This window comes from Phalacrocorax aristotelis, chromosome 3 (genome assembly GCF_949628215.1).
Source record: "Phalacrocorax aristotelis chromosome 3, bGulAri2.1, whole genome shotgun sequence".
NCBI classification, from domain to species: domain Eukaryota; kingdom Metazoa; phylum Chordata; class Aves; order Suliformes; family Phalacrocoracidae; genus Phalacrocorax; species Phalacrocorax aristotelis.
In genome coordinates this window covers 33,136,422-33,155,237 of record NC_134278.1, presented here as the reverse complement: position 1 = coordinate 33,155,237, position 18,816 = coordinate 33,136,422, and the positions used below count along the sequence as shown (strand labels likewise).

Here is an 18,816-nt window from a genome sequence, read left to right as displayed (position 1 = left end):
AAGAAATACGAAAAACGATTGTTTATAACAAGATTATGCAGGTAACTGAAGCTATAAAACACAGTAATTATAGAACTTAACGCATCCTCAAAAATCAAACTAAAGAAACATTTCCTGGGAAATAAAAGTACCCCCTTAAAGCCAGCAAGAAATGTAAAGAAAAATACTCAGAATTTACATAATTTTTGCTTATGTCTTCAAAAAGAAAACTGCACTGTGAGGTGTGTTTACCTTCAGTAATTGAATCTAAATATCGATCTTCAAATATTATAGGTAAGGAGTTCATATCTCCATCTAGTTCACTGCATTCAATAGGGAGGGGTGGAAGAGAACTGCAGAAGGAAGTGTTTTTGATAGCTGCACACATCTGTAGATGACTTTGAGCACTGAAAAAAAGGAAGTAGTCCTATATGAAAAAAATATAACTATTTTTACATTAACAGAAATAAGCAGTAGTTAAATAACTGATTAGTAAAAAAGCTTCTACTAAAGCAAATTAAATAGCTTTAGTAGTTATTTAGTAACTTCTTATATAACTTTTCTTAAAATACTTAAATATAGATTTAGAACAAAAGTTTCTCTTGAACTTGTTATGTAAGTATTTTTGCAAGACAGTATTTCTACACAACGTAAGCTGTAGAATAACAGTATTACATGCTACATACTGTGCACTTCAAAAGGCTACTCACTGCAGTTCTTGATAGGCAAGGGCAGCTTGCCTAGGATGCTCAAGACAAAAGAATGCTTCTGCAAATCTGCGCACCTGCAATATCCAAATAAAGTTAGAGCTTATTTTATATTACACAGAATTTTTTAAATTCCACCAGCATTCCTACACAGCAATATTATTACCTTGTATGTATTATATAGACAGTTACTTTTTTTTCAAATGTTCAGGCTGAGTGGGAGGGAAGAGGATGACACAGACAAGACCAGCGACTGAAATAAGTATTTTAATTTGTGCACTGAACAACTAAGGGGAACTATATTAGATTCAACTGCCTGCTGAAAACTTGATTACCAAGAAATCAATCATCCAAATCAGGCTCACCTGAAACAGTAACACACAAAAATATTGAAGAGAAATTTCAATGAGAAGAAAGGAAATGACTGTTTGATGGACACTTTTGACTGTGCTTCAGCATTACCTTCATAAGTAGAAACCCTGCAGATACTCTGCAGTCTCAAAATACAGAGAAGTATGCATTTCAAACTTTCAATGAATATTCCTTAGCCCACAGTAAACTAGGTGCAAAAAAAGTCTTTTTTGTTTATGAAGATTTCAGCTGCAAATGATGAAGACAATAACAAAATGTATGCTAATTACAAGCACTGTATTCAAGACTTAATTGTATGCCTGAAGTCAATAAACCGTACAATACTAAAATGGTATTTTAATACACAGAGGAGCGTATTTTTTCATCATTAAATATATAGTGTGGAAATAGAGCGTGAACTATAAAAAAAAAGAAAATGTGCTGTACAGTGGCTATTGGCAACTGCTTGTGCCATAAACATGAATTTGTTTCTATCAATTAAAACACAATTTCTATCCCACTTAGAGTACCACGTCTGTTGCTAGTCTACTTAGTCAATCATTTACCAACCACTTCCTGGCCTCCTACTCCTTTATATCCTCAATATACTCTGGGTCTTCCTCTTAAGCTATCTAATTTCCCAACCAGAGCGTCACAGTTTGCAGTGTACCTGGTGGAGCAGGCATCCGAGCTAGTTCAGTTCCCTCAGCTCCTTCACTTCACTCAGAGCTGCGGCCAGCATCCGCGTCCACCCTGATCATGGACATGGCACTAGGAAAATCCTCTGCATTAACTGGCAAACATTTTAGGACCACATTAACTTTTGTTCAGAGATAAGTACTTCCCGGGGAGTTAGTTTCCCCTCCTGATACACTGCCCAGTATACTTTTAGAGTGTACTGTTTGGATCAAGTTTCATGTTCAGTAGCTTCTACTTTTTCCTCTTTTTTCTTTTAATAAAAGGAAAACTGGAAAAAGAATGTACCAAGGTGCTTAAGAAAAAAACCCAACCACAAACATTAAATCCCCAATCTCTAACCTGCACTAGAAGTCTAAAGTCCTGTCCCAACCTCCCAGAATTCAATTTACTGTATTATATGAAATTAATCTCAGAGATAACATAATCTGTGAATAGTCTGAAGTAAAATGTTCTGAAGTAAAAAGAAAACGCTAAATTCAATACTTTCTTGTAAATGCAACTTCCAGTCTCAGCAGTGACCAGAAACACACACACACGCACAAGATGTATCTGCTCTCCTTCAGAAATTAAGCTAGGAGTTTATGCGTACTCACGTGGGATTATAATCAGTGTTCCTAAGTATTCCTCTGCACCTCCCCAGCTGGCTTTTCTAAACAGACATCTACTTTCCAAACAGGTCTGTCATGCCAAAGCTAATCCCCAACCTTTCCCCCAGAAAGGGAAAAGATCGTTACAATAGACTTAGAGACAATTTACCGGTTAAAAAACTAGATTTCAGAGCAACTGATTTCAAAGACTGGACTGGTTATCATTCTAAACCAAGCAATTTAAAAATGAATTAAAGATCCTAATCAATTATATAATAGGAAAAAAAAACCCAGAAATATTGCCTAATCTGTAGATGTCTGTGGTTCAAACCAGCGAAAGAGCTTCATGCAAGGAACAGCTTTATGGTGTTTCCCAGGAGGCAAGCAAGGTGGTTTTGACTTTAGAAGCGAGCAACCACTTTACCACATGAAGTAAATGGAGTTATATGGAAACCATATCTTTAGAATTCTGTCACTATTTCAAACAGAAAAGGAAGGCTTTTGTTTGTTTGTTTGCAGTAAATCCCATCTGTAATTGCTTAAGTAACTCCAGTGCTTTTGAAGAAAATCTGATTATCAGCTCCAGACAGCTCTTAGTATAATAGCAACGGTATAAAACTCGTTGAAAGCAAGCTCCAAAAGCCCACATAAATCAATATTAAGGAGAGAGAAAAAAAACAAACCCAAACCAACAGTAGTTAATAATGTTTAATCAGTGCTTAACTTATGGAAGGAACAAAGGATTTCCTAGGATGTTGTTAAACAGGCTCTGCAGATCCAGAACATCTACCAGCTGGTGCTAGTGACTCAGGTGCTACCGACCTGGGCCAACTCCAGAATAACTCTGCAGAAGGAAACTGTATCCACTACTCCTAGTCCCTACAGACTTGCCAAAATTATGTTTTTTGTGGTCCTCCCAATCAAACAGAAGAGGAGGAAAAATGGGATAGAAAACCTGCTGTGGAGTATATATTGAGTCCCCACACATTTATGAGCAGGAGTCTGAGATCTTAGTTCTCAGTTCTCATTATTTTAGGACTAATCAAACTAAAAGAAATAATTTTGGAAGAGCATGTTCAGACCTACCAGAAGATGTCACTATGGAACAAACAGGTGAACTAGTTTAGTGTGCAAACTTTCATAATATAAAATAACAGACTCTAAGCAGTTCTTTCAATAAAATGCAGTTGTAAATCTTATCAGTGTGATAATGTAGTTGATGGATATTCTGGTAAACCTAAAGTGTACCTGATTTTTTTATGTAGCGCTTAATATTCAAAGTCTTTGAAAATAGTTAAGTATTTAAAAACTCAAGTAAATTAAGTAAAAATACATAAAATGCTTAAAATAATATTTTTAAATACTTACGGTATATTATTTCATTATAACCTTATTTTCTACAACACTTCATCAGAAATACCGGTTTCATAAGCATCTGTGCAAGGAGGGTGAAAGTCATTTGACCAAATACAGATGAGAGGCATTTCTAGGGCATATTTTAATACAAATATCTACACCAGTCAGATGAATGATTCCGTAAAAGCATTCATTCATTTTAGAGTAATACTAAGCTCTCCCAGGGAGAAATTTCCTGTGCAGGGTATAAGCCTGTAAATATTGCAAGACCAAAAGGTAAAACTAAAAATGATTTAGCATTCACTACCAAACACAGAGTACTGATTTCCAAAATAAAAAGGATTATTTAGAAAGATAGAATTTTGTATAGTACAAAAATCTTATTCCAGAAAGGACAAGTATTCTCTCAAGAGAAAAATTCATAGGCCATTTCTCAAGTCTCAGCTAAGTTCACTAACCAGAAAGTCTGCATCACTTGACATGTGCAGATACCTCTAGTGAAACATGATCATTGCACATTTCCCAAAAGTTGTTTATGTGAACCTTTAGAATATCCATTCTCAAGAGATTATTAATACAAATTACAAATTATTATACTAAGCACTGTAAAACAGGATCCAAAACAACCAAACATGTTCTTAAAAATATCAAGGCTCAAATTTACTATCTCTTTTTAATGTAAATGTTTACTGAATTTATGGATTGCTGGCTCCTGTTCTACTGCCACACGGGAAGCCCAGTGAAGCTATGTCTTTTGACATATATTGTAATTACATACATTTGCAAAGTATTCACATGAGCTCTTCACATCTTGGAATACAGAAAACAAGTGTCACATTTGCAAATGAATGCTTGTAAAATCAAGTAACAACACATTGCTGGTTCTCTGTAAGTTGGATCAGGTAGAATTTCCTACTCAATGCTGTATTATTACAATTTTAGAGTCAGCCTGCGTGCTCTTTGCTACCAGGCTCTAAATAAAAAGGTAAGTTTAAGTTATCTGTGTCCTGTATCTCTTTTTCAGTCTTTGATGTTTGGGTAGATAATGTAATATCCAGTAACTGCAGAACTCGGTAAGAAACAGCAATAGCCACTTCTTTAAAAAATAAAATAAGCTCAACTTTTTCAGTGATAACAAACATAATCTCTGAGCTCAACTTAGAAGTCTCCTAAGTTTTAGAGACTCGGCGTCCCTCACTAGCAAGCTACACTGTGCACTATGTTAAGACTCTTCATCTCCACACCACTATGCCATAAGCATGGATTCATACCTCCAGAAAAGAACATTTCTATGGCTTTTAACAAAGAATAATTTGCTTTTTTTCTTATTAAAAAAAGCAAAAATTAAACATGGTGTGGTGCCTGAAACAAGTTTGTTTATGCGTAGTGACAGATATCAAAACAAGTGGGCTTAACAGCAACTGGAAAGGGAAAAAATGCAGGCGTGAAATCAAATGATACTTTAAAAAAAAAAAAGAGAAAGGAGGAAGAGAACTCATATTCAAATTGTATGAAAACCGGAAAGCATCACAGAAATACTTTCAATACACAGAGTATCTCAATTCACATAGTATGATTAACTACTTTGATTTATATTCGCTAAAATAACTGCAGGAAAATTCAATGATTAAGTTATTTGAGAGCTAGAATGATTTAGAGATTTTAAAACAAACCACATTTAAGAAGGTAAATACATAGTCATTAGCAGTATCTATTCTTTTTTTAAAATGTTGGAGCAGTAAAAGTTAATACTTCTTTCAGTCTTATTAAATGTATACTTGCACAAACACTAACACAGCAGCAGTTGAATGCAAGTGCAGGTCAAGTGAAACAGTATTCTCATTTCATACCTTCCACTAGTTAACTTGAAGGATTCCAGAATTTATACAAAAAGCATGGAATGGTAAGTAAGATTCATAGACAGCCAGTAAAACACTCACACTTTCCTACAGCTATCACATCTAACAAATAAGCCTTGTGCTCTTTCTGAAAGATTCCATTTATTCTCCAGAACAGGCCATTTCCACAACCATGGTTCCCTCATTAAACAACGTGATTTATCAAGTCTGTACATAAGACCCAGTCCAAGTATCCTTCATAATCAGTTTCCGCTCCAGAACCAAAACAGAAAGGGTTTTGATGCAAGTGACAGAAATGGTGGTGAGACAAATCAAGTCTCTGAGAAATAATGCCTTAGAACAGACTTTGTTTTGGATTATGACTATTACAGAGCACTGATAATGTGTATTCTCATTAACCAGACCTTCTAAACTGGTTGTATAAGAAGCACCTCTAGAAAATACCTTAAAATAACCTACTCTATAACATGTGTGAGACAAATGCACAGATTGTGATGTCAGACAGTGAAGATACCAGGCCAACTGAAGATCAAGCTGTGTGTTTGACAAGCAGGGGTGGTGGGTGTCATTGTTTATTTGGTTTTGTTTTAATAAATCTTACTTTCTGAAAATCTCAAAATGTTAGGTTTCTTCAAATCCATGCCCACAAAAGATGGGAGAGAAAAATATATTTATTAGAAAGTGAGGGTAAGGCTTTAGTTCATATTTGAAAATATTTCACTATGGGAACCAGCATTGCTGTGGTTTTGCATGTAGAAAGCATATACATACATACAGATCAACTGTGTGTGTAGGCATTCACTATATATATTTTTATACTTATACACACATACTCACATGCCAGATCATTTCCGACACATCTCTTCTGTTCTAAAATCCCACTTAAGAGACTTTTCAAAGCTTATGAATGTTATAAATTCTTAATTCAGAAGGGAAGTACACTTTGATTTATGATGCAGTAGGAAAGTAAAATGCAGGGTGGGCACTAGGCATGCCTCCTGCAGAAAAGTACATCATTCTGTACAAATACTTCTCACTCCACAGACTACAGTTTGCCTTCTGAACTGCATTTCTTCTTCAAAAGATCACAAAATTAGTTGGTTTGTAAATATAAATCATGGATTTTGTGTATTATATTCCAAGAACAAGCTCTAACAACATAATACACAAGCTAACAAATGCAACAGCTCCCTTTATGATTCCAACTAACCTTCCCAAATAAAACTAGAAAACTTGGTACCTGGAATCTCATTTTGGTACACATTTCCATAACAATGTATCCCAGTAAGAGTATGACTGTGCCAGAGTTCCTAAAGCCAGAGTCAATACTTACTCTTAATGTGTGATGCTCTTGTGCTAGCAATGCTGTGACCTCCTCTTGTAAGGTAATGACCTCCAGAAATTGCCCCCAGAGAGCCATTAGAAGTGAGCAAAGCTGGGCAAGATTCATATTTATAAGTTCTGCCAGTTCATCAGGATTCTCCATTTTCTGAAGTTAGGAAAACATATTTATGTGATTAACAGATGAGAACTTAATGTACAGACATGAATCAAAGCGAGTGTACTTTATATTAGTGAGAATTTTAATTTAAAAAGTAACTTCCAAATGAGAACTGTTTTGTCGCAGTATCAGAATTCAATTAATCTATGTTACAACACTAACATATTATTTTATATTCCTTTAAATATTATCCAGTTGTCCAGCAACAACTCCATTTATGGCAACCGTAACTGAACTGCATCTGTTGTGTTTTCTGACATACAAAAATACAGTGTGCCTGAAAGGAACAGGAATCAGCAATCAGGAAACAGGAAATCGATACTTGCTATGTTAGTCCAAATTTCATACAATTGTAAAAATTTAATACAGACATCTCCATTTCAGAATAGTCACAACTAACAATAACATTTACATGGTGCTATACATCTACATACACTTTAAATATGCTCAGGAAACAGTGTTACAGTATAGGCTTCCTAGAACCAGATCACACCAAGACAAATTCAGTGCGAAACAGGTTTCTCTTTCTTAACAACATACTGTAACCCTGTGGTATAGTTCCACACAAGTCAACTGTAGATTACTAGGCTTATGTTCCCTGCCATTTTAGGAAGAAAAAAAAAAGTTTTTCAGAAACTCACTACAGGCACATAAAGGCACTGAGGCAAAGGGTTTAAAAAGATGGTAAAGACCCAACTCCAGCAATATTAGAGCAAGTAGAAAAAGGATTGCAAATACTGAAACGCCAGCCTAGCAGGCACAAGTGGAAATAAAAGGAAGACAAACTTTTGATGAGAACTGCACAAAAGAACAGAAAGGAGAAAAAGGAAAAAATATAAACATACTTTAGCAAGCTAAGGGAGAAACTAATGGAACAAAATAGCATAGGTACTGAAAGAATTTACAGAAGCTATGTAAATGTAAAAAAACTTTTAATATATAAAGTAAGATCATTAGTTGCCCGTAGAGAGCTAACTGTGCTGGCTTTGTCTCCAGTTATACAAATGGTATCTTTTTAAAGCTAGTATTACATTTCCTTGCAGTTATACTACTACTACAATAATGAAAGGTTCTTCAAAAGCTGGGCAGATGGCCCACTGTAGCAAAGCATGGACAATCTTTCAAAAAAGTTTTAAAACCTGTGCTTTAAACTTTACTGTGACAAGGAAATTAGCTATTCAGATGTGGCTTGCTCTGACTTAGGAGAGAGCTGGGGAGACAAAGCTAAGTAATCTGAAGTAGACCATGTTTCCTTGAGAATGTAGGGAAAACAGGAGAAGGAGACAGCATCAGGACGAGTTCTTCCAGATGAGGGGATGACCTGGAGAATCTGCTTTTGTACAACTTACTCTCCTGCTTCATCTTCTATCATTATTATTTCGTACCATCAAAACCAAAGAATTCAAATTATAAATGCAGAAAATTCAAAACATGATTTTAATACAAGTAATCCACCTTTCTATAGTCTTTAGTTTCATAGTATGCAAAAGTTACCATGGCTACTACTGATACTGATCTAATACTACTACAGCCACCAGATCAATAGTTAGCAAAAAAATATACAGCATGTTATCACCGAAACAAACAGTTTAGTTCCCAATAGAATATGGAATCAGCATACCCTACTTTTATAGTTATTTCACTTATTTAATACATGAAAAAAAACATTGTACCTTCACTTCTTCACACAATTCTGTAAGACGAACTTCTACATCTATGTTTTCTGGAAAGATGAGAGGACATATCCATGAAAAATGTACTTTCAAAGTTGCAGAGCAAACCCAATTATCTCACAAAACAATTTGAAAACAAAAAGAAAAGAGCTCATAAATAAAAAGCCCCAAATAAAACTTAAAGCCATATTAAGTACCACAATCAACTTTAAATCAAGTAAATTATAAACTCCCATTAAAAAATTCTAAGATTGAGGACAGAACACAATTAAGAAAAAGGTTTGCAACTGAGTATCATGATCACTTGTCACGATACCTTGTCAAGGATACTAATTTTCCATTCAAAATTATACTTGAAAATACTGTAATTTAGATGACACAATTTGCATCTTATCCACTGAGAGCCATTCAACTATTCAGCAGCAATGCCATTGTTCACAACCGAGGTAATACAACTCCTCTTCTACCTCTGATTTTCCTGAGAAACCTTATTTCAATGCCATTTTTCTACAGGTGTATTGTTTATCTGATTTTTAAGCTACATGAATATAACTATAGTTCTTTAACTGTCTGAAGAATTACATTTTAGGCAGACAACACTATTCATTAATTGATGTTTCTCTCAATAGCTCAATGTTAAGAGATCTGAACCTTGAATGACTTTTATATAAAGAAAACAGATTTATTCCTTCATGTAAAATGTTTTTCCTTGTTAATCATTCCTACCCTACCTAAGGAAATCTGAACAATTCAATAATAATTTAGTACTATGTTTTGATTTCCTTCCACATCTGAGGTACCAGTAAAAAGGGAACAATTTATAAAACCTAAAAACATCTGTAACAAATATTTAAATTCATTTTGAAACACAGTATTAAGGGAAAAAAAACTACAATGGTTCTTGAAAACATACACCAACAAAACATGCCTTGAAACCCACAATAATAAACTTAGGATATGGATAATAAACACAGGTTTATAGAATGGCAACAGTGTGTTTAGACAACTTGACTTCAAATGATACCACGTAGATTTGGTAAGTACCTATTGATTTTCAACTAATTGCATCCATTATACTTCAGTTTAAACATAATGCCAAACAAATTAACTCACACAAAGTTCTGAGAAAATATGCAAACTGCAGAAATGCATGAAGTTCTCAGAACAAAGCGTAGAATTGTTTTTGAAAGAAACTACATACACCTGTATTAGCTAAACAGTACTTGATAATTATTCTGAAAATATATGAAAACAGTTTAAGATATGATACTACTTTTGGTGTGTTTGTGGCTGCACAAATTTTGTCATTAGTGAAAAAATTAAGTGGCTTACTTATGAGGCACAATACTGATTATTTATCTTGTTATCACTGCAATTGAGAATAGGCTTTGAACAACGTTTAAAACTCTGAAGTCCAAAATCATGATGGGAAATCCAAAACTACAATGTTATATTAAAAAAAAAAAAAAAGACAGAATGGAGACAATACAAGACAAAAGGAAATTAAATCTTCACCCAGCAAACATTTGATGCAATTTTGCTGGCTCTGCTAAAAAATAGTTTTTTTCTTTTTAGAACAAAACCCAAATGAAGTTATAGATGATTAAGCTGGTGACCTACTATGAGACTGAACTGCCATTTTATTCTTTTCCCATCACAAACTTCCTTGTACTTAAACAGCACTGCTGTCTTTTGTCCAGCATCAGGCTGGCACTGACGTTCTCCGAAGGGAGAACTGGCCATTTAGATATGGACAAATGCACCTTCAGCTTTGAGAATGCCTTGTGTAATGTTTGGACGAGTCAAGCTTTGAGATACCAGAAGCAACCTGAAAGATTTCTCAGGAACGAAAGGTATTAGTCTTTACCTATCTAAAAAATTGAACCTGTGGTGAATTAAATGCAACTATAATTTTTAGCTGTTTTATTTAAATGGTGACAACTGACTGATCTCTTCAGGAATTTTTGTTTAGTAAAACAGAACAACACTAAACCAAAAACCAGTTATAATTTCTCATTTTATTATCTATATGCAGCCTAGAAATAAATAGCTCAGTTCTGCACACTTCAGAGATCAACATATGTTCACTATGGCTGAATAGTGAAATAGTCTTCCTGTTTACAAAAGAATATAATATTTTGTATTATTAATAAGAATATAATGTTTTATATTATTAATAAAAATCTGCGGGGTTATATCACCTGCTTTGGAAACATACCTAGGTAGGCGTCTCTCTGGGTTCGTGGATATTTTCTTCTGAGAAGGCGTTCATAAAGGACCTGCATGCTGGCCTTGGCTAGTTATAGGGATTGCACACACATCACTAGTTACTACACTCCTTTTTTCATCTGTGATTTATTATTTGCCTTAAAGTTAGTAAAAAAGCTTATTGCTAGCCTAGCAATTAGTGCAGTTAGATCAGTACAGGAAAGAATATCATTTTAGTGTAGTTTCTAGATTAGATATCACTCGTGATATACATTAAGCTAGCATTTTTTATTTCCTAAACCCAATAATACTTAAATGCTCAGTGATAGTTATTGAGTCCAACAGTTGTCTGCACGTTTCTGCAAAATCACAGTCTTGTGTTAAAATTATATGACAGAGCAATAGCAAAGCAAATAGAAGAAACAAAATCAAAGAGATAATTTAATTTAAAACAAAAAAGTGACAAATCTGGGAATTAAAGAGGACTTGAGATTCTCTTCTGCAAAAGAGAATCTCACACATAAAACAGTTCATTTACTTTAAAAATTAAAAATAAATGCAAATGACAATTATGTACTTTGTGAAGTCCAGAGACTTCAATTTCTTTATAGACATCACAGAAACAGTTTGGGTTTGGGGTTTTTTTTGTTACTGTTGATGGATTTTGGAAAAATTAGCATTAATGGTAGGCATTAGTTATTTTTCATGAGCAAAATGTGAGCAATAGCAGCAGAATTAATAATTACATTATTAGTCCTTTTTGTTACACCAATTGTCCCAATCAGTGTACATATAAAATAACTGAAATAAATGAAAAACAGATTTACAAATAAGAAAACAAAGTAATTCTAGCTGAGACTTAAAAAAATATCAAAAACACCCCACAGGAAACAAACCATCAGCAGAATATGTACAATGAATATTAAATGTAAGTAGTAATTTTCTCTTCGTATGTTTACTTTGAACATTTCTGTTCAAGCTTGCATTCCTAAAGGTAAACTAAATTACCCACAGAAATGACAAAAGGTCTGACTCAAGTTCCACTGAAGCTTATGAAAATGTTTTTCGTAACTTCATGAGGTTTGAGAGATACAACCCAACTATGTAACTCAGTGACTGGCTTTTTTCTATCATGTATTTTGCAGGAATATTTTAGGGGAGTTTAAGTTCCTATCTGAAACACTTAAGCACAACAACTTAGTCTAAGCCTATCTTTACAAGGACAACAGTGCCAACAGATTCTATTTGGAAAAAAGCACATTTTGTTCTTAAAAGGAAAACCAAGAGTTGAGTCATTCCTTTAATAGGGTGTTCCCCTCCATATCAAGATTAAGATAACTGACACAGAAACTTTTTTTTTGCACCATTACTGTAGCAGTATTTTTGCTTCTATATAGAAAAAGCCTCAGTTTCTGGTATTTTACACAGATTTGTAATGCACTCCCTCCCTCAAAAAAAATAATTCAAAAATAGTTTGCATTTTTTAATATACAAGTGAAACATTCTTTGTCTGAATCACTAATTGACCACATCACATTTTAAAAATAGTTTTCATATATCAACTTCCAAACTTACTGTTTCATAATGCTTAGTTCTGACACTGATAAAATTAAACAACACAAAAATCAATAAATGCTGACCACAATCAACGTAAATTCCAAAAGACCTATTTTTTTGATTTATATAGAACTTTACATGACTAAAAAGGTATATCCTTGATGAGGAAAAAGTGTTAATCTTCCTTTATAATGCCAGTGTATTTTCCTTTTTTACTTTCACAGCTCTGCTAGTTCACCAGTTGACGCTAGGCTCTCTAATATGCCTGCATTCTACAGAAATGTAACGTACATTTCCTTACATTATATTTCATGTATTATTTTCAGAGTTACTTTTATCAAATATAGAAGTCTTCATTGCCATAGAACTTAAATTTCTTTCTATGAGACTGTCCTGTAAGAGTTTAATTTTAACTTTATTAAAAGAAATAGCTTCTCTGAAAGCATATTTTAACTACTCAGCTTTACATAAACAGTTCTTGTCTATTCAGATATTTTCCCCTAAGCCTTAGATAACTAAGTCTGTGTAAAAAGTTAGACTACAAACTGAGGCAGCAGCAATTTCTTCTTGTAGGTCTTTTTTCAGATAAGTTTCCATTGTAATATGATTCTCAAATCAAAGCTTACTGAGTTCTAATTTTTACAGAAATATAAATTGTTTCCTTATAACAAACCACAAAGTGCAGCACGCTACTTGGATTAAGCATTTCTCGAACTTTCTCACCACTAAACACAGTGATTTGAAATAACAGGGCAAATCAAGACCAACAAGAAAAATGATATTTGCATAAATTCAGGCTGTTATAACCTCATTTTATTAGTAACGTGACAGTACTTGGGTTTTTTTTCTTGAGTTATTAAATTCCAGCTCAGTTTGAGCAAAAAGATTTTAGATATACAAGATGTATGAAATTTATGCCAGTTTAGTCTAGAAGCGGGGTATTTTTAATGAACATCAACAGGAAAGTGATGCATTTTATTAAATTCAACATACCCAGTTCAATTCGGTGAGAAGAGGGGAGCTCCTTTGTAATCATAATGAAATAGCTGTGTAACCCTTTGAAAGCAAGCAGCAAACTGGCACAAAGTGTAGAGTGGAAATTATAGGCATGGCTGAGGAAAGACTCTGAAACAACAAAACTACAACCCTGAAAAAAAAAAGATGAGGCACATATTAGTTTTGCACAGTAAATGAAGTGTTAACAGAAAAACAAGACAGATAAATAAATTGCCTCTTTTCACAAACCTCATCCATATTTTTGTGATTGTAAATGGATTGCAATACCTTAAAAGCAAAGTTAAACACTAAATATTGTAAGCTTTCCATCTGCGTGTTCCTGAAGCATGTAACATAGCCTTTTGGAACATTTTTTCTCATTTCCATATCACGTGGCATTACCGCAGTAAGTCTAACAAAGTTCATTCTCTAGCAAGTAATATTTCTGCAGGAAAGGTAAAATTAATACTGCACAACAAAATAAAAAAAATGTTACACTGATATATTCTTACATCTGCTGATAACTGTTTTGTGTAGTTATTGCCAAAGACCACACTTTCAAGAGAAGGAATCACAGAGTCCCTGTTTTGTGCTGGTGCATTCCTGTTCAACCATGTATTCTTCACTGGGCGAGGAAAACTGCAAAAAGCACAAATGAACTGATAATTTGAACATAGCATGTGTCACAAACCTATCACAGTTATAATAAATCCTTGATTTTTCTTGAGAAGTGGTAGAATAAAGGACTCAGTAATATTCTTTAAGTCCATAGCATGGTGGGCTGCCCTTTTAAAACCCCTCAGGACGGCCAAGATACCTCAGTGTCTGGTGGTGTGCTATGGGAACAGTGCTTCTGAAGCAGTTCTCTTCAAAACATATCTCTGGCTAGTTGGAGAAATGTTATAAATTATTACCCGCAACTGTTCTGTTGCCATCTCTCACCATGAAGGTCAGCAGACTCTGCCAGGAGATTGCGGAAACTCTTCCTCATTATTTCCAATGCAAACCTCAACTAATTTAAACAATATACCTGAAAGTTTAAGCCATACAGATAAATTTTGAACTGTTACAGGCAAGAGGCATTGATTTTCTGCCAACTTTGCTATGGGGACTTCAGTTCCTGAAAGTAAAGCAGTAGCAAGCAGTTGGAAAGCTGTTACACAAACTGCCATTGCTGTTCTCTTAAGGGATGTCTGACCTCTCCCTACGGAGGAGGAAAGCCCATCCTGAACCCCGGGGAGAAGAGAGCATCCTACAATAGTAGCCTTGTGAGGACACAAAACTAAGAAAAATTAATGAAAGATGCATGAACACAAAAAGTGGGGACTTTTAGATAATGGACAGAAATAATCAATGACAGGATAATAAAAAGAGTAGATTGTACAGGACTCCAGGGCTGTAAGCAAGTGGAATTATCTCCTCTCTTTCAAGAAAAATGTTAATACTGATTGTTCCTGAGAGCAGGAGAACCTGGATGCTACTCTGAAAATGAAACACTCAAAAAGTGACCCCCTAGGAAAGGAAGGGATGCCAATAACGTGAGCGTGACCCAGAGGAGCAAACTGTCACCCAGGAAAAGCCCAAAGGACAAAGGGGCATGAAGTCTGCAATATTCAGGTTTTTCAGAAAAAGGTGCTCCAGAAAAGCAAGCGGGATATGGGTACGGCAACTATGAAGTATTTTCTAAGTGTTACAATATGGGATAGCCCAGTTGAAATACATCACGGTAAATTTGAAAGTTTCTTCCTCTCCCCACTCCAAACTAATTTAAAGGACAACTTGGACCCTTAAAGTGATTTTATGGACACTAGTAACATTCTAAAGACAACCAAAGCAGCATGGAAGTTACTGTTTTTTTTCGATATAGCTTGTGTAAGGAGATATTGAGTTTAGAATTAAATAGCATTGTTGTATCATCACTGGAAAAGTCAGAAGCAGAGGAAAAAAAATCCATGAAAGACCTCAGATTTTCTGCAACCTTTTAAAAAGTCAACAGGGACAAATACATTTCTGTCTGAAAACTAGTAACAAAACCTGTTTTTCATTTTCCCACAATGAATTTCGACCCTACAGCTACAGGATGAATACAGGGGAAATACACTAATTTCACTGTGGTATGGTGTGACAGCTTACGCTTTACATACATGCTGCTGCTTTAAGTGTGTTATTTTATCAGACCAAGTCTTCAACACAATATAACCTTAAGATAATTCCCACCTCCTCACTACTTGCTCCTTTCCCAAATAATGCTGTGCCATCCCTTCAGATGTGCCATCTGAGTTACCATATAACCATGCCTAAACCATATCACCAAAACAATCCAACTTGGAGGAGAAGAAAAGACAAAGAAGACAAAAAGCCAGCTGAACCTTCCAAACCAGCACAGAACAGCTGTCTAACCTACATAGAGACTATAGCTTTCCATGATGTGAAGACAAGCACAAGCAGAAGACAAGTAGTGGGAATACCTTAGCTAATGGTTTGGACATTTATGGCACAGAATGGATTTGAATATGAAGAAACCTGGGGGAAGTAGCATGGAGTATTTGAAGACCATGAAAGAAGGCAAAGATAGATATGCTAATGAAAAAGCTGTGTAAAGGACACTTCATATGTGTGACTGACTGTATGGCCCTTTTTCACACTTTGGAGATAGCGGAGTGAGGTAAACAGAGATTGCAAAGGGTGACACAAGTCAATGAAATAAAAAGGCTTCAGTAAAAAAATAGGCAAAGCTTTTTTTAAAGTTCCACTTTTTTTTCCAGTTTTCTTTACTTTAGGATATGGTAAATGCATCATGTGCAGACATCATTGTCATTACAGTAGTAACTGAAAACTGTGAAGGCAGCTCACAGAAGATGCCCGACTTGTGTTAATGGCACCTATTTCAGTCACTAACTAGAGTGAGCAGCAGATCTTCCCAATTAAGAAAATGTTTAAATATTTATACACATAAATATGCATGTATAAATGCAGATATTTATACATTCCTCCTCTTCTCTGGTCTTGGGCGTTATCTCTCTCCTACGCTACATACTCTTATTTCTAACAAAAACAAACTAAAAATTTGTTCCAGGTAACTTTGAAAACAAGCAGTTTCTTATCCCTCTGGGCCCTGAATTGCAAAATCATCATGAAGAAAACCGTATCGGCCATAGATTTAACTCCTTCCGAAGTAGTCCACTTTTATAACATTTCCATTTGGACACTCAATAATTTATTTGCATTTTATTAACAAGAGATTACCTTATCAATGGCTGATGCAGAGCAACCAAAGAAGCATGGACTATAACCGATACGACAGAAAGGTGGAAGTAATCAAACATAACATTGACATAATGATGAAGGCCCCGATGTAAGTTAAAGTGCAACTTTAAAGTTCGGCTACTAATTGGCTGTAGTGTGCTCAGGTCATCTGGTCTAAAAAGAAGTTAAAACAAAACAACATACAATTAGAACAATGATATTTAAAGTGCAAGTTATTACTAACTGAGGCAGATTGCAATTTAGCATAGGTCTATACTTTGGAATGCAGTGACAGTTCCCCCGGGGAAAAAAAAAACCACAACACCCATTAAAAAAAATCAGAATGAGACACACCAGTTATGGAATATTAGACTTCAGTGCTGAATTTCTTTTTTACCCTCATGTATGTCTAACATGAACACGCTATGTCTATATATATTACAGATTTAATCAGTTTAAAAAGTTAACACATACTGTTGCTTTAATAAAATCTGTAAATATTTAAACTTACGAATAGTCTGTATCCGTGAAGTGTAGATCTAATGTTAGCAGAAAATTCATTTCATTAAGAGACTCCTCAATCTAAAAAGAAATTGTAGAGGCATGAAATCTTTTCAGGTCTTTTATTTATACTAATCCAAATTGTACATAACAAAGAGTTATCTGAATATAGTAAAGTTGAGTGGCAGATTACCTTCCTCTCATCTAACAGCATTTTAATTTTGAAAATCATCACGTCATTCACAGAAACTTCCTCATTTTTGTAAAGAATCTGAAATGTTTTACTGCAAACTATATTGTCATGGATTGAAGCAGGAAAGGCAAGATCTGTACCTGAAAAGAGAAGCAAGTATTAATACAGTTGGCCTAGAATCTGGAAACCCCAGAGCAGTTAGTCAGTGCAACTATCATTCCTATCAGTTTCATGACCACTATTAAACTGTAACACCAACAATACCAGCAGTTTCCATTTCAGTCAGCAACTGCTGGCGTTTGAAGGAGTGCATTTTGTTTCAAAGAAATACTGTATCAATATTTTTAATGTGACTTGCTTTTAATGTAAGTTCTAGACTGAAGAATTTCTGCTTTGTTCCAAATTGGAGGAAGACATTCTAGGCATCAAAAATTCTAATAAAAATCCTGAGATCTGTCTTGTTTCATCCAGTACTCATGCTGAATTGCAAGGTTTAACCACACTGAGAACTCTTAATTACCTACAGATGAGACAAAGAGGTTAAATGACATATACCATTCCACTGAATTAATCAAGAACAGAGGTGGTTTGTCCTTTCCTTCCAGATCTTTGCATACTCCTCTTGCCAGACCAGTTCCAAGCATATACCCTGAACCTTACACTTCTCATTCAATACGACACTTCTGCTTTCAATCCAGAGGCTGCTCATCAAGAGAGTTCAGAAAAGTGTGATAAATGGTTGGGGAATCCTTTGCCAAGAAAAGGTAGAAGAAATGAGAAAGGGAATGGTTTAAAACAGTTACTGAGGAAGTATTTAGCATAATAGCATCGGGTTATCACAGAGGAAATGCCATGATGGGCACTATCCTGTGAAACAACACATAAAAGAAGATAGAACTTGGAAGAACAAAAGTAACAAAAATACCGACACTTTCCTACAACTCCTCTACAAGCAGGCTTAATAACACTAACCTCTTCCAAAACATAAGGTCTTAAAAATTGTATAAATGGGGGTCCGAAACATTTTTTAAATTCTTTTGATTCTTCTTAATAAATCGCTTCAAAGGAATCCACAAAAAAAAAAAATCTGCAAAGATTTCGGGTCTACAAGCCTCTGACTGAGAATCCCTGCACCTGGCAAATATTCCCACTCTACAATCTTCCTAACATCTGAGTTCAACTTCCCTTCAGAAACTAGAAACAAGTAAAAATACCGGGGTTTGCTGAAGTGCTTTCATATGTATCATCAAGGTAGATGTCTTGGACAAAATGCTTACAAAGGCTGAAGCACTGAAGACTAATTCCCCCATATATAATGCCACTTTCAGTCATCTATTACAGGTGAAGGGCAGAGCGGGTATGGTTTCACGTAACATGTAATCTGATATGACCACACAGCATCA

At 34.9% G+C, this 18,816-nt stretch overlaps 1 protein-coding gene across 7 annotated transcripts in view; it reads right to left on the bottom strand.

Annotated features, from left to right (window-relative positions):
- FAM135A (family with sequence similarity 135 member A) overlaps positions 1-18,816 on the bottom strand; it is an 89,731-nt gene that overhangs the window by 28,306 nt on the left and 42,609 nt on the right. For all 7 annotated transcript variants that reach the window (XR_012659543.1, XM_075087062.1, XM_075087058.1 and 4 more), the window contains 10 exons: positions 17,414-17,553; positions 17,231-17,301; positions 16,720-16,893; positions 13,986-14,112; positions 13,471-13,624; positions 10,931-11,008; positions 8,713-8,762; positions 6,872-7,027; positions 690-763; positions 232-386 (listed from right to left, as the gene is read on the bottom strand). Coding sequence is in view for 6 of the 7 variants with exons in the window: in XM_075087062.1 (XP_074943163.1) it covers positions 232-386; positions 690-763; positions 6,872-7,027; positions 8,713-8,762; positions 10,931-11,008; positions 13,471-13,624; positions 13,986-14,112; positions 16,720-16,893; positions 17,231-17,301; positions 17,414-17,553 (1,179 nt within the window). In the remaining variant the exon portion in view is untranslated. The remainder of the gene's footprint in view (positions 1-231; positions 387-689; positions 764-6,871; positions 7,028-8,712; positions 8,763-10,930; positions 11,009-13,470; positions 13,625-13,985; positions 14,113-16,719; positions 16,894-17,230; positions 17,302-17,413; positions 17,554-18,816) is intronic.